This window comes from Bison bison, unplaced genomic scaffold (assembly GCF_000754665.1).
Source record: "Bison bison bison isolate TAMUID 2011002044 unplaced genomic scaffold, Bison_UMD1.0 scf7180017864167, whole genome shotgun sequence".
NCBI lineage: Eukaryota > Metazoa > Chordata > Mammalia > Artiodactyla > Bovidae > Bison > Bison bison.
This window is the reverse complement of record NW_011494739.1, coordinates 807,641-823,506: the sequence shown is the minus strand read 5'-3', so window position 1 is coordinate 823,506 and position 15,866 is coordinate 807,641. Positions and strand designations below refer to the sequence as shown.

General features: G+C 48.2%; 1 protein-coding gene across 1 annotated transcript; it reads right to left on the bottom strand.

Moving 5' to 3' along the window:
• Nucleotides 1-2,213: 2,213 nt before the first annotated feature.
• On the bottom strand, nucleotides 2,214-15,489 carry PLAGL2 (pleiomorphic adenoma gene-like 2). Its single transcript, XM_010841732.1, has 2 exons — nucleotides 10,713-15,489; nucleotides 2,214-7,397 (listed from the first exon to the last, which is right to left on the bottom strand). Exons 1-2 carry the CDS (start codon nucleotides 10,970-10,972, stop codon nucleotides 6,167-6,169), a joined length of 1,491 nt encoding a protein of 496 aa, XP_010840034.1. The 5' UTR covers nucleotides 10,973-15,489; the 3' UTR covers nucleotides 2,214-6,166.
• Nucleotides 15,490-15,866: the final 377 nt, after the last annotated feature.

Here is a 15,866-nt window from a genome sequence, read left to right as displayed (position 1 = left end):
GGGTCTTGGGTACCCGCCGTCCCCCAGCCTCTCGGGCCCCAGACGCAGGGACCAGGCGCGCGGCGGTTTCCAGGCCCCCCGACCCGAACCCTCGTCCGCCATAACCTGCGGGAGCCTCGAGCCTGGAAGGGCTTGGGGCGCAGGGGCGACGCTGTGCACTCCGCGAGAGGGACGGCTCGGTGGCTGGCGGCGACCCCAGCGGACAGCCTGCAGGAGGCCTAGACGCGCGGTCTTCTCCTGCAGGGCTCGCTCCGCCCCCTTTCGCCCCCACCCCTTTTCGGGTGTGATTCACCAGGGCTCCCTAGCTAATAAGGGGCGAGGGACCCGGTGGAGGGGCAGGGGGCTGCGACTGCAGGCACCCAGACAGAACTAGGAGTCGGGGGTGGGAAGAGAGTGATAGTGCAGGAGTGTAGCAAGCAAGAAACAGCTCTGAACAGGGACCCAGATCACAGACAGATAGAACCTTCCATCAGAGCCACCATGCCAAGCAGTAATTTTCCCACCTGAGTTGCTCAGTGCCCACTCTACTGTGGCCTTGGGGTAGCTTTGCAGAGGATAAATTACTCAGGCAAATGCAAAGGACTCTAGAGGTATTCTTCAGTCTCTGACCAGACTGAAACTTGCATAGTAGTTGGGCACATTGAGGTGCTCAAAATATTTGTGGTAAAAGGAAGAAACGAGGTTGAAGTGGGAGAATCAGGGACAAGGGAAATTTCAGATGCAGCCAACCAGGGAGCAAGTGGGTCTCTGCCTGGTTTCCCTCCAAGAGCTGGATCCTCATGGGCTGGTGGGCTGAACATTGCTTTATCTCCTCCTGGGCCTGGGGGCTAGCCCTTGTTCTGTTCCATTTTACAAATGTGAACTCTAGTCTGAAGTGTAGGGCCTGTGCCTGGAGAGTAAGAGCCTGGGTGGACCAACCCCTGCAACCCTAATCCTGCACATGCCTACAGTCTTGTTATCTCAGCTCCCCAACTTGTGGCCCATGGTGGTCAGTATACCTAATACTCCAGCCCCTCACCTGAAAGTCTTTGCCACCTCCTCCGTAAAGCCTTCAGCTTCTTCCTATCCAATGGAAAAGATGGCTTTGAGCCGCCAGACCCACTCCCAGGAATGCAGCTCCTGGATGTCCTTGGGGCCCTAGCAGAGGTCTGACCCATTGGGGTGGAGTTACGCAAGTCAACAAGCCAAAGAGATGAAGGGCCAGCCCACTGCCTTTGAGCATAAAACACCTGTTAACACACATTAACATGGGATGTCCCGTAGTCTTGGGCTGGACTCTGGAGTGATTTGCACTGCTTTGCTATGGACACTGCTCCAGACCACAGAAAAGCAAGCTCAGTCTGAGCCTCGGATGAGAGGATCTCACTCAGTACAAGGGATGGGGCTCAGAACAGCGATGACCGCCTTTGCTGGACTGGCCAAGCAACATCAGGTGAAGCCATGACTCCTTTCAAGAATCCATCTGAACCAGATGGGTAGGCACAAGTGTGGGCAAGGTCAAGTCCTAGCTCTGTCACAACCAGCTGTGCACCTTGAGCCATGGATGACATTTTTTTCTTGGACAACCAGCATCCATTCCTCATTCTAACTGCATGCCAAAGTTCCACTCCTCCCCTTGGCTCAGTGTTGTCACCACTGGTCTACAGTGACTGGCTTGGGGATGGCACAGAACACCATCAAGGCCAATGAGACAGAAGATACTTACAGGGCTCCTGTGAATAAAAGGACTCCTCTCTCCTTAGAGGGCCTGGAAAGGGTCCCTTTCCATTCCTGGTCAGCATTGTGTGAGAATGACTGGAATCGTGGCAGCATGCTTTGATAAAGGGACAAGCCACATGGAAGGGCCTGAGGATGGTCACAACTGCACAAGACATGGCAGAAACAGGAACGCTCAAGCCTGCCACGTCTGAGCCGGTGAGCCGGTACTAACTCAAGACCGCACTCCACCTGGCATTTGCGGTGGTGTGAGATTTCATGGAGTCCATTTGATTTTTTGATTCTTGCATCCAAGATTATTAAGTAGCATGATGCCACTTACCTCAAAGATCTTTCATTTCAAAATGCAGAGTTTGTAGGTGCTAATGTGAAGGGTTCTCACTGTGCGCTCTATCACACCCACCATCCCCTTGGATGCTAATGATGTCTAGACTCCAGTTCTTCCTCAGGTTCTCTCCAACCCCCTCCCAATGAGACAGGTTCACAACTTCCAAACACATCATTCAGAAGTTTTTAATAAACAACTTCATTATAAAAACTTTTTTTTGAAAATGTCATTCTGTAAAACATTGAAAAATCTACTTTAACAAAGATAGGCCCTGTGCATTTTCTAATGGCACTTATATTTTACAATTAAAAACCTTGTTTTATATAAAGCCAAAAATATTCCAAGAGGTTATTCACTGTGTTTACAAAGTGCTAGAAGGTTTTGTCTTGTATTTTTCTCTCTTTAAATAATCTGGTATTACGAAAGAGTGGCTCCAAAACCTTGACCACTGGGAGAGAGGGAGTGGGGTGTATGAGAAGTGGTGTTTCAGGAGTTCCAGTGCCAAATGGTGAGAGTTGGAGAGGTGCATTATGGGGAGAATCCACTAAGGAAGCAGGCGAACATCTGAAGAAACTGAACTAGAACATTTCTTTTCCAACCCCTCCACAGAGGCACTTGATTACCATGGTGGATCCTCCTCCTGTCAGAACCAGTACACCCCTTTCCCTCACCACAGACCCTACTTTCCAGTGGTGAGGTCACAGCCAGTTCCTTCCACAGCAGGTTCAGAGCTCCAGGAGAGGCCAGGGTGGGGTCCCAGAGGAATCTGGACTTTTCTGGCCAACACCTGCCTAAGGCAAAAGTTTCTTACTACATAAATATCCTTGTTAAAAAGCAAAATATTGATCCTGTACAATATAAACTGTTAAAAAAGTCGTGCTTAAAAACAGCTCCTAGATAAGAGGGGAGACGGAGCGGGGCTGGAGAAAACAGCTACCAAAAAGGAGGCGGCATAGGGACTTAAAGGGCTACTAGGGGAAAAGTTTAGGGGAGTAGAAATTCAACTTAAGACAATATCTACGAGCAAAAAAGGAATCACACCTGCTTCCCGGATTTCATAAACAAAATGCCAAAAAGGTAATGGGGAAGAAACTCATTGTTCCTCTCCCCTCTCCCAAGATGTGCAGATCCTCTGAGCTGACCCAGCTGGCATGCTACTACCCCCTGGCCCCCAGGACCGCACTCAACCCTGACTAGCTTCTGTGCAGAGGGGGAGGTGCCTGCCACTGTTCAGGGCAGCTCATCGCTGACAGAGGTTGGAGGCGGTGGGGAAGGGGACATCCCCCCCTTTCCTGGTCCCTGTTTGGTCTCTGCCAACATGCCATGGCTCCTGTCCTGGGCAGAAACCCCTAGGCTCTCATGGCCTCAGTAAGGGTACTGAAGTGGGTTTGGTACTGAGTAGGATAAAGCTGTTCTTATCCTTTGAACAAGAGGTCAAGGACTCTTTTTTTTTTTTGGAAAGGGAGGTTTAAGAATTGCTGGCTATCTACAGTCCAAAAAAAAAAAAAAGGTGCAGGCAGATGTTCCTCTGCACCAGCAAAGTTCACAGTGATAGGAAAATTCTTTGTGGGTGGGAAGAGCATTGAAGGAAGAATGGGAGGAACAGGACTGGAAGGAAGAGGAGGGAGGAGGGCCAAGGCCCCAAGTTACAAGATTTTAAAGTTGCTTTGCCTGTCCTATGAGTTTCCCAGCATCACTAATGGGGGAGAGAATTCAAGGAAGGGACAGGAAAGAGAAGGCAGAGAAGGGACTCCTCTAACAGTCCGAGACTTCATATTCCATAGCCAGAGGCCCCTTTACCTCTGTAAACAAAAGGTACGGAAAAGGTGGCAAGGAGGGGCGAGGGTTGCTGGGTCTAGTGATGAAGGTCAGAGACGACAAGGACAATGGCAGCACTGAGTCCCAACTGGGTCCTCACTTACCATCTCCTATACACGAGTCCCAATAACATGCATAGCATGCAGAAGGGGGCTGCGTACCAAGGTGGACGCTTTTAAAAGTAAACCTTAATTAGTCCCTGGGACTCACTGAAGCTAATTTTTAGAAGTAAATCACCTAGTCTGATTCTAATCTTGCCAGACATCTTTGTATCTGGTTTTGTCTTTTTTAAAAAAAAAAAGGTATCCCAAGCTAGCCTGCCTAAATGAAAACATGTTTATTCATTACACATTGCTTCCAATCAAGGCCAGGAAGCTACATTTAAGGCTTTCACCTCAAAGAAAGAGTACTGGCCTGCACTGAACAGAAGCGTGGGTCTTGTACCTGCTCATAAACCAAAGTGATTTCTAGACAGGAGGGGGACAGGGAGAACTGGGAAGAGGCTGAGGCAGTTCCTTGGTAGTCTGTCCTGAAACCCTAGTGAAGAAGCCAGAAGCCAGTATGAGGCACCTGCCGAGAGAAGTGCCCAGAAACTGCTGGCTGCCATCTGTAGGAGTTAACAGTAAAGAGGTAGAAGTGTGTTTCTGAATCAGAGTGGAAGTGTCTCAAGAGGGCCCCATACTGGTGGTCCCTGAGAGGCCTCCCTTCCACGAGCGGGAAGAGCGAAGCCCATGCAGAACTGAGATGAAGCAGGGTGAGGTTCAGTTGGGCAAGAGCTGTGCTGTCTGCACCAAGGGAGCCCCACAAGTCAAAAGAGAATTAATCGTTTATTGCAAGAAAACTTGCTGAGTACTGAGGGCAAAAGTGAGGGGCCACAAGAGGAAGGTGGAAGTTCTTTGATGGAGAGCGGAGAAGCCTATGCACAGTGGCCTGGAGTCCCGAGGGACTGCAAAGTGGAAGAGAGAGGAGGAACACTGGAGAAGAAAAAAGTCTGGTATGGGAGGCAATGATGTATACCTCGCATGATACGTCCCATACATGACGTATACCCCCATACATGATACGATGATGATTAGCACTTAATTATCTGCCCAGTCCTAACTTTCTGAAAACTCTTCTTCCAACAATTCTACAACTTCCTGAAAACGGGACAGGTAGGAGAGACATATGAGGGGCTCACACCCTCTCCTTTGCTATCCACACCAGCCTAGAACCCAAATCCCTCCTTCCAAGACCAATAACAACTCATGATATTTAGGGTAGGGATTAAGGAATGGGGGTGGGGGGTGGGGAGTGGAAGTGGGCATGCCTTTCATTTCTTCCCCTCTCTCCAGTTCAAAAGGAGGATGAGGGGGTCATGATGTACTTGAAGAAAAACAGAATTGCAGACCTGTGAGAAAACTGCTCCAATCTTCTTGCCTGTCTCCTGTGGACTCTGCCAAGGAAGGCAACAACAGACACAGTCATGGAAGATGGCAGAGACTGAAGCAGTCCAAAGTCAGTTTATTTCCCCACAGGGGAAAAATGTGACCTCAAATGAAGAGAAGTCGGGACCCGACTCCGCCTTGTAAACAGGGCTCCAGTTAACACCAGGTACCAAGTGGTTCTGGCTGGTGCCAGCTGGAATGGACTGGTGGGAATGGATTCACAGTGTGTAAACAATGTTCACTGCAATCATTCTAAGGCTAACAGCTCAGCAAGGGAGGTGAAATGGTGTGTCTGAAGCGACTGTGTAAACGGTACCGTTGCTGGAAAACACTGACTGAAAATGGAGGCGTTAGGACAGGAGGGATGGAGATAATGGGGAACAACAGGCAGAGGCCTTCCCTCCTGCCTATTGACTGGAAGCAGGCGATGGACCCTCTGCAGGAGGGCCTGACCAACTGCTGTGGGGTCTGCAGGCTGGGACCAGAAGACGGGCTTCTTGGGCTACTTCTCTCGAGGTCATCCGAAGTAAAACCCTCTGTGTCTTCAAGAGACCTCTCCCTTCTTCAAAGAGAAGGAGGTTCCGATGCTTTGGAGAGGGAGAAGGCTAGGTGTGGCTCCCGATTCAGATTTTTTAAAAAAAGTAAAAATACCTGAAGTCCTATTGTATTACATCTTTTCATGGGGTTGGGGCTCAAGATTCCTCCTGGAACTAATCCTGGAGCTTAAGCCCCCAAACCAAGTGCTCCATACAGATACTGGAATTGTTTCTTTTTGAACCCAGCTCTGAAAGCTCAGCTGCCTTCATGGGGGATGCAGATGGGAAAAGTACTGAGGCTCCCTGACAGAGCCAGGACTGAGTTGAGGGCCTCCTTACGGCTACTGGAATGCCTGGTGGAAACGAGGCAAGGTCGTGGTGCTCAGGCCAGAGGTAAAGACAGGTGGCAAGGAGTGCAATGGCCCAAAGTTCAGCGGTCCCCCAGCTCCTGGGGAATCCTGAGGCTGAGCTTGCAAAGTGGTGAGCAGGGGCTGAGCCTCAGCCTGAGAGTAGCCCATGACCAGGCCTCCTGTGGCCCCAGATGGGTTACATGGGGGCAGGTTGAGAGGAAGAAAGCCCAGCAAGTGGGAGAAGTCCACATTAGCAGCGCAGAGAGCCTCGGAGAGGTTGGCGGGGCTCTTGGTGAGCAGTGCTTCATCTAGGAGGGCCGCAGCTGCTGCCGGCTGAGGTGAGGTGGGCTGGGGTTCAGCGGATGAGAGAGACAGGCTTCCAGAAAGCTCCCCCAGAAAACTATCCACCTCCACTTTGGGCAATTTGTCGGGCAAGTATGAGGTAGATCCAAGCTGGTATTTTGGAGGAAGCTGAGCTGGGGAAGAGATAGGTGAGGATTCCAGAGGGTAGCTCATGCCCATGGGCAACGTGTTGTGCACCAGGGAGTGTGGCACGCCCGCACTGGGCATGGTAGGGATGTGGGCACCATACATGCCCATGGGCAACATGCCAGGGAAGGCCTTGGCCCCCATCACGTCCCGAGAGGCCATGCACAGCACGGGACTCAGCTCTTCCTTCACATTGACTGTGGAGCTGCAGCTGAGTAGGCCTAACATGTCCACTGGCTCTGTCTTGATCTTGAGCAGCTCTTGTGAGTGGCTCTTCTTGACATGACGTGTCAGGTGGTCTTTGCGGCCGAATCGCTGGGCACAGTACTGGCACAGGAAGTCCTTCCGGCCTGTGTGGACCACCAGGTGCCGCCGCACATCCTTACGAGTATAGAACCGCCGGTCACAGTGGTCACAGGGGTGCTTCTTCTCCTTGGCACCACCCGCTACCCGGCGTGAGTGGGCCTTCAGGTGCTCCAGCAGGGCCTGGGTACTCTCGAAGGTCTGCAGGCACACCTTGCAGCTGAGGTCACCGCTGCTGGCGGCATGCATGGCCAGGTGGCGCCGGTAGCCCAGCTTCGTATTGTAATTCTTACCGCACTCAGAACAGTGGAGGGCCTCCTTGTTGGGGTCATGGGTCTGCAGGTGGTTCCGCAGATGATCCTTGCGGTGAAACATCTTATCGCAGTACATGCACTGGTGGGGTTTCTGGGCTGAGTGGGTGGCCATGTGCCTGCAGACAGGGATGAAGGACAGAGGAGAAAGAAAGGAGATCATAAGGGCTGGCTAGACAACGGAGTTGTGCACGAACAGGCAACTAGACACAAAAACTGTGGTAGAGGCATGCGATGGAATGGAATGCCATGCCAACTACATTCTATCCTCTGCCACCTGCAAAACCACATATGCTGCTATTCTCTGCAGCATTGAATTCAGTAGCAAAATATCAGGAAGAATCTAAATGTCCATCAGTAGGGAACTGGCTAAATAAGTAATTAAGTCCATAAAAATGACTCAACTTTTTTTGGCTGTGCCGCTTATGGGATCTTAGTTCCCTGACCAGGGATGGAACCCAGCCCCACAGCAGTGAAAGCGTGAAGTCCTAACCACTGGACCGACAGGGAATTCCCACCTTAACTTTTAAATATAATGACAGCTTTATACATACAACAGGTAACAAACTCCTAGATAAAGTGGGAAAAAGCTATGAGACAGCATAGTGCCTATGGAATGGTACCACGCACTGGAAAAGAGAGAAAATTTATGCATGTTTGCTCATATGAGCTTAAAATATTTCTGAAAGGATACACAAGAAACTAACATTGGCTACCCATGGGGAGAAGAAAGGGCAGCTTTTCTGGGTGTGATGAAGAATTTTCATTGTATACCTTTTGAATTTTGAATTACATGAATGTATTTCCTTTGCAACAAAAAGTGTATTTATAAAAATTTAAATGACACAATAAAGGGAAAATGAAATATATCTAAACTTCCTGATCTGGAACAATCTCCCAAGAAACAGAGAGCCAAGTCAAAAAAGGAAGTTCAGTATGGTGTATGTAACACAATCCCCTGTGAAAATAAAAAAGGAAGGGAATACATGTTTGAATGTCTCAAGAGGGATACACAAAGAACTGACCCCAATGCTTGCCTTTGAGGAGAACAGTGGCTTCAAGTGTGACAATTTTTCACTGCCTGTACCATTTAAATTGTTTGCCACATAAAGCATTTAAACGTTTCAAAAGATGTGTTTGTGATATGGGACCTCAGTGCCCCTTGGTTTACCTGCTTTCTGCTCCTATCTGGCTGGAAACCAGCTCTGAATCCAGAACTACAATCCAGAGCTCCATGGTATTCAGAATCAGCTCAGCAAGACTTTGAGGTCCCATCGTTTACAAGCCCTATGTGAGCTGTGTCATTAACCCTGTGTTTTACATAAGAAGCTGACGCACAGGACACCCCCACCCACCAGTAAGTGGCAGACAATTTTCTGGGTTTACAATGCACTTAAACCCAGACCTTCTCGAGACCTGGATTCACTTAGATATGCCACTGCTGTCTCTGCACAGGACCCAGTGATTCTTTCCACCTGGAAGGTATCAATCATACCCACTATCCTCATGTTCTTGTGAGTGCGCACACCTATAAAGGTTACTATTAATCTCCTGTGACATAAGTGGCATGGTAACATACAAGAGGAAGATGCTGAGCGATCCAGTCTATTTCCCTCATTTTGAAGGTGAGAAAACGAAGGCCCAATGAGGTTTAGTAAACTGCCTAAAACTCTACGGTGACTCCGGGTGGAGTCAAGGCTCCTGTCTCCTGGCCCAGGACCTTTCCTGGAGCCTCCCACTGACACTCAGACTGCCACTAGGAAAGTCTACATGGATACCCCCAACTGATAACCACCTAAGACACAGGAGCACACAGCTGAGGACACAGAACTGTCACGAGGGCAATCCTGGTCACATACAACTCTGTTACCTGTTTTAGTTCCTTCCTATCAACTGTTTTGCAGACAAGGAACTAGAGGCTTTCTGTGGTCATCTTGTTACGTATTTACTTGTGTGCTGTCTGTCCCTGCTATTAAGACAGTAAACTCGAGGAGGGTCAGCAACACCCCTCCCCACCCCTGCATCTGTCTGGCTCACTGATAGGAACTGTCTGTCCCTGTCACTGAAGACTGTGCCTGGTATGTGACAAGAGCTCAGTAACTGATGGTCGAGGGATGAATGGCTGTGCAGCAGGCAGTCTGCATCACTGGCAAAGGGCACACTCATGGTCCTCTGATGCAAAGGCAAGGATAAAATCAAAACTACTCCTGAGTAGGCCCTGCTCCCTTCAGAGCTGCTCTGTCATATCTGCTTTACACCAGGGCTTTCACATTCCATTTCACTTTAGATAGGGGTTCTTGAGCTTACAAGTTTCAGGAAATCTTCTAACCCAGAGGACTCTACAGTCATAAGTAATCATGTGAGCAATACGACCTTGGGTAAGTTAACTTCTCCACTCTGAGCCTGCACTTTACAATTTACAGATTGGACCAGAGGGTCTCCTTTTCTTTCTAAACTTCTAAGGCTGATGCCTAATTTGGGGCTAATATTCTCACCATTACCTGACACAGGTAGGGAAAGTAGCACAGGCATACCTTGGGAGATATTGCAGGTTTGGTGCCAGCCCATTGCAACAAAGCAAAAGTCACAGTAATAGGAGTCACATGAATTTTTTGGTTTCCTAGTGTATATAAAAGTTATGTTTGTACTATACTGTGGCCTATTAAGTTTGCAATAGCATTATGTCTAAAAAAACATGTATATATTTAATTAAAAATACTTTACTAGGGACTTCCCTGGTGGTCCAGTGGTTAGGGCTTCGCCTTCCAATGCAGGGGGTGCAGACTTGATTGAGCTAGGAATCCGTGAGCCTCTCAGCCAAAAAACCAAACCATAAAAGAGCAGAGGCGATGTTGTAACAAATTCAATAAAGACTTTAAAAGTACAGTCCATATCACCTTTTTAAAAAATTATTTAAAAAAAAAGAAAAAAAAATACCTTATTGCTAAAAAGTGCTAGTCATCACCTGAGCCTTCAGCAAGCTGTAATCTTTTTGATGGTGGAGGGTTTGAAATATTGTGAGAATTATCAAAACGCTTCAGAGAGATATGAAGTGAGCAAACGCTGTTGGAAAGCTGGAAAACTGGGCCAACTTTCTTGACTGAAAGTTGCCACAAAACTTCAATTTGTAAAAAAAAAAAAAAAAAAAATGCAGTATCTGTGAAGTGCAATAAAATGAGGTAAGCCTGTATTGAAAAAAAAAAACAAAAAACTCAATCTAGTCTGTTCATAGCTATCTGATATTGTACCCATCAGAGTCTAGTGTTTGAATAAAAAATACCACCATTATTTTTCAGTGAGTGATCTCAAATGGGCTTATGGGACAAATTAACCTCTACTCTTCTGCCACAGATAAAGTTCCACACTCAGTGGAGTCTCTCTGGCTTTATCCCTGGGAACCTCAGGGCAGGAAGAGGTATGGGAGCGTCACCTACCTATACAGCTTGTACTTGGAGGCAAAAGCCTTGCCACAGTGCAGCTGAGGGCAGCTATACGGTCTCTGCTCTGGATGGGGGAGGCTGTGAGGCCTCAGCTTCTCCCCATTTGAGAAGGGTGTCCCCGAGATTTCACATTGGCACTTCACTTGATTCTCCGCCTCCCGGCCCCGAGGCCTGGGCACTAGTTTCCAGCCCACTTCCTCCTCCTGCTTTGCATCTTGAATCCAGGGGGGGACGCTGGTGAAAAATGTGGTCATGGCAAGGCTAATGGCGAAGGGCCATGTTATTGAGAAAGCCTCCCCATCAGCTCCACAGGGCTCTGTGCTCTGTCACAGCCTCCAACGCAGCCTTCAGAAAACAATCTCTTCACCTGAAACATCAGAACACCTGGTGTTAGGGAGCCCAATACCATGAAAACATGGGCTCTGGAGGCAGACAGAGCCCCAGTTCCATCCCAGCCCTTCCACTTTGAAGCCATGTGACTTTCAGCCAATTACTTACTTCCCTGAGCTGTTTCCTCATTTACAACATGGGCTTAATAATCTCCCACATCATAAGGACCTTGTGAGGGTTAAATGAGATAAAAATATAAAGCATTCAGCAGAAGGCTGAGCACCTAGTAAGTGCTACATGGTAACTATTATTACTAGTACCACCTAGGCTAATAGGAAATAGGATAATCAGAGGAAGTAAAAGCCCTAAACTCCCTTTCCCTTCCAACTTCGCTTTTACATCCTTTCCACTAAATTTAGACAGCAGCGCCTCCTCCTCCTCACTTTCTACAGTTCTCCTCCTTGTGGAGGTGCTAAGGAGCAATAAAATGCCCAAAAGGCATCAGAAGAGAAAGCAGCCTTTACTTAGGAAATTTACACCCTGGAGGGTCAGCCTCTGTGCCAGATGTGTTTCTCAGCAGTGCATCAACATCAAGAGGTTCATCTGAAGAGGCAACAGCAGACTCAGCATTTCCACTAAACCAGTGCTGGTCCCATCCTGTCCTCCACCACTACTCTGGGTTTCTTGGTCTCAGGGCCCAAACCACACTTCTTTAGCAAAGCCCGTCCAATAACCAAGGTGTTGAGCGGCCCCTCCTACAGACCCTCACAGAACACATGCATGTGTCCATTGTGAACAGGTAACATACTTGCATTAGAACTCAGACTCCACCACCGAACTCAGATACTTTGAGAGCTCAGATCATATCTCGTTCATCTCCATACACCTAACATCTAGAAAAGGACTTTCAACTTTCTTTTAGATGAGTACATAAGTCACTGTATACAAGTGGATTCTTACAGGCTAACATGCTTAGGCAGTTCTAGTTTAAACTGAGTTCCAAAGGGGGAGCCAATATCTTGAAGTCTTTCTACTGGGTTGTGTGGGAGCAGGTGGGCATAGGTGACACAACTTCTTTACTGACATCAATTCAGAGTAAGAGAGAAAGGGCATTATTTCTCAAAGGGGGCACAGCAGACCCACATTCACACTCACAAGCTCATCACACAAACAGGTTACCAACCTCAATGTAACTTGCTACAACAGGGGAATTTCCTTTGAAGAGCTCATGCCAAAATTTGGTCATGAGGCTTTTCCATGTGAAGGGAGCAAAGCGGCTATGTGGGGATTGTCCACGAGAATCTGGGGAGGGCTCCAACTGCACAAACTAGCTGTGGGCCAAAGAATGCTTGCTCAGCTCATTAGCACCTGCTGCTTACAGTGACCATTCAACCAACAGGCTGGCCGTGAACGAGATGATGGGATCAGCGGGTTCATGCCCGAGAGAGCTTTGCTCATCATTAACATGAGCTATGTCCTGTTCAGGAACCATTCCTCTTATTGAAGAAACACTGCAATGTAATATGATAAACAATTTCCCCATCACGAGTGGAGATGTGCCTAGAAAGATCTGCACAAAGGTGGCTACATTTTGCATGACTCACGTGCTAACACTAAAAACTAGTCCCACTTGAGCCTTCGAATCATGGCATATTTGCCTACTTCACAATAAACCTCAAAGGCCTCTGATGTCTGGCTTTTATTGTTTAAGTCCTCCCTTCTTCCAAAGGGTGGAATTACCTGTTTATAATATCAGTGATTACTAGGCAGCTTGGAATTGGGTAGAGAGCGAGCATGAATTTGAAAATCTAGTTTGGAAGGAACTTCCCCCACCTTCAAAGTCAAATTCTGCCCCCCACCCCCGACGTGAAATCACGCACCTCCACCTCTGGAAAGCTGGGAATGGCAGCCAGAGGGAAGGAAGCAAGTCGCATCACTTGGCCGACGTGAGAGGGAAGCGTAGCCCTGGAAATTCCGCACAAACTCAGAAAGAGAACAGTACGTCCCCCACCTCCCACACATCCACCTCATCTGTTCTCCTGAACAAGCACAAACAAGACACAGCAGTGTAGTATGCTGCTACTGAAAGAGTGAGTAATGGGCTTCTAGGAAAGAGGCTGGTGGTGGCTAAGAAGAGCTCACGAGGTTGCACTGATAGAAGCAAAGAAGGCAGGCAGCAGCCATGTGCTTGCCCTGATCTGCACGTACTGGGGCTTTGGCTTTAGAGTTACCTTAGGAACTCTTTAGGAAATCTAGTTTTTCTCCCTCTGTCCTTTGTCTGCAAACTCCTCTCATTCAGGAAAATTCCTGGGCCTCTCCCACATTATCCGAAGGCCTATTTCTTTGGATTTCTTCTCCACAAAACTGTGAAAAAAAAATCCTGCTTCTCTTTCAAAGCTGTTCTTCTGGTCTCACACTCTAACCTTAACAACTGTAGAAGCTGACAGAACCTGTTCCCATAAAACAAACACAATCAATCCCTCCCAGTTACTGGTATAACTTGGTATATTTTCATCCTAAGATTCCTTCTGGCGCCTGATATCAAGAGGGAGGTATTGTGGAAAGAACCTTGGACTTACTATCAGAAGAGCTGCCACTTACTGACTGTGAAACCACGGGTAGGTTAGTTTCTCTGAACCTCAGTTTCCTCAATTTCTAAAAGAGAGATTAGTTCTCCTTACCTACCAATATTCTCATGGAAGATTCAGTGAAACAACACTCTTGAAACATCTGACAGAATATGTGTGAATACAAACAATGCAGTCTCTGAGGTCTAAATCGTGTCTCCTTTTCGGCACAGGGCCTGAGTAGTACGTTTTTTTCCTCCCTTAATGTGACTTCTCAGGCCTCAGAGTGAGTTTCCTTCCCTTCCCAACACCTCCCCAGAATGCAGCCTTCCTCTTTTCCCCCACAATTAACCCTCAGCACATCCCCCGGAGCCAGTCCCCCTTTACGTTATCTTTCTCCAGCACCATATCCTGGGCCTGAGTTCCTTCAGTTTAGGAATCTCTATTACTAAGGCTCCCTAGTTATAAGTTTTCTAAGGCCTCTTGGAAGCCTTTAAAGGAGGCAGATTACTCCCTCATCCATCTGTCTTCTGCTGTGTGCCATGGTGTCTGCTGCCCTATGATGAAACTATAGTTTTTATGGTGTTACATCATCTCTATAGAAACTACGTTCTTTCTCCATTATTAGCCTGTTTCCTCATCTATAAAACTAAAAATACTTACCTCACAGGTTTGTTTTAAGGATTATTTTAGTCAGGTATGCAAAGGGCTCAGCATTCGGCTTGGCTTCCACTAAGTACCCAACAAAAGGCAGCGATTATCTTTGCTTTTGTATTGAGTTGCATGTTCCCACCTTCACCAGAGTTGAAATCTCCCAAATCTCCCCCCAAACTGTTAAGAAATAGCCCCCATGCAGCAAGGAAAGAGTTAATCTCTAAGTGTTCTTAACTAGAGACCCACAGAGGATTAACAGCTCCACTTCAGTGACTACCCTAAAATAGCTTTTATCCCTCCTGCCCAAGAGCTACTTGGGGATCTGAAGAACTCAATTCAACACCTGCCGAGGAGGAAACACACCCAGGAACTTTCCTTGGGGTGGACAGAATCTTCCCCTAAGCAGAACCCAAAATAGCAACTGGGAAATTATAAATAGAGATTTAAAAAAAAACAAAAAACAAAAAACCAAGTCCTGACCTGGGCAAGGAAAGATATACTGACTGGCTGGAGAAGGGCGAGAAGGAAAGGGGGGAATGGGTATAGCTGCCTTGCAAGCCCCCCCTCCCCGCCACACACACACACACACACTCCCCAGTGGTGAGAGAATTAAATTACAGGGAGGCTGGAGAGTCTCAATGGCTTGCATCATTCCAAGAGACATCAAACAGGATTAACAGGGGTTGGATTTACTCCCGGGCTGCTAGTTCTATCAGTGTACATGGACCCTCTTTGGAGTCCTTTTGATTCGCTATTCCGTCTGATTCCCCATGACTCCCACTCCTAAGGAGGTCCTGAGCAAATGGCTGCAACTCACAACAGCCCTATTTTCACCAAGAGGAAACCTGATTAGACCCCCACCCCAATCCGGTGGCCTCACCTTGGGGGGTTGGGTTAGAAACCCCAGCCTAGGCTCTTTCCGAGTCCCAGGCAGACAGGTGGGAAAACACACAAGCCAGGAGACAGGAACACTTATAGGTTAAAGTACCAACTCCCCACACCCAATATCCCCTTATCTTGCACCTTGCAGGTCCATTTTCCCCACCGAGACGGGGCCATAGCCTGGGACAGGATTTGCAGGGGACAGCTTGGCTCCTGAGCAGTTTCTAGACCACCACACTGCGTGGCGGGGAGGAGGGGTGTGAAACGCCCCGGGACTGGGAGGGCTGCGGGTGGACGGCTGCCAGACAAGGGACAGAAATTCAGGGAGAAGACTGGAGGAGGTCTCAGGAACGGGAGGGAGGGAGGGGCGAGTTATCTGAATCCCAAAGAGACCCCCACCACACCCACCGCAAAGAAAGAGAGACGGGCTGGGGATGGTGTACACCGGCTGGAGGGTTAAAGGGGCTAAGATAAAAGACGAATTCCCTGAATTTGAAGAGTCTCAAAATGGTACCGAGTGGAAGCTGTCTGGAGGCTGGGAGTAGGATCGCCGAGGAGAAAACTATGGGTAGAGCTCATCTGGGTTCCCCAGGATCAAATATTTGAGGGAAGCCTCAAAAGGGATTATGTGGTTCTGGGAAATAGAGGGGAAAGAGCGGACTATATGGAGCAGTAAAGGGGGTTATGTGGGTCCGGGTAGGCGTGTCTGAGGGGA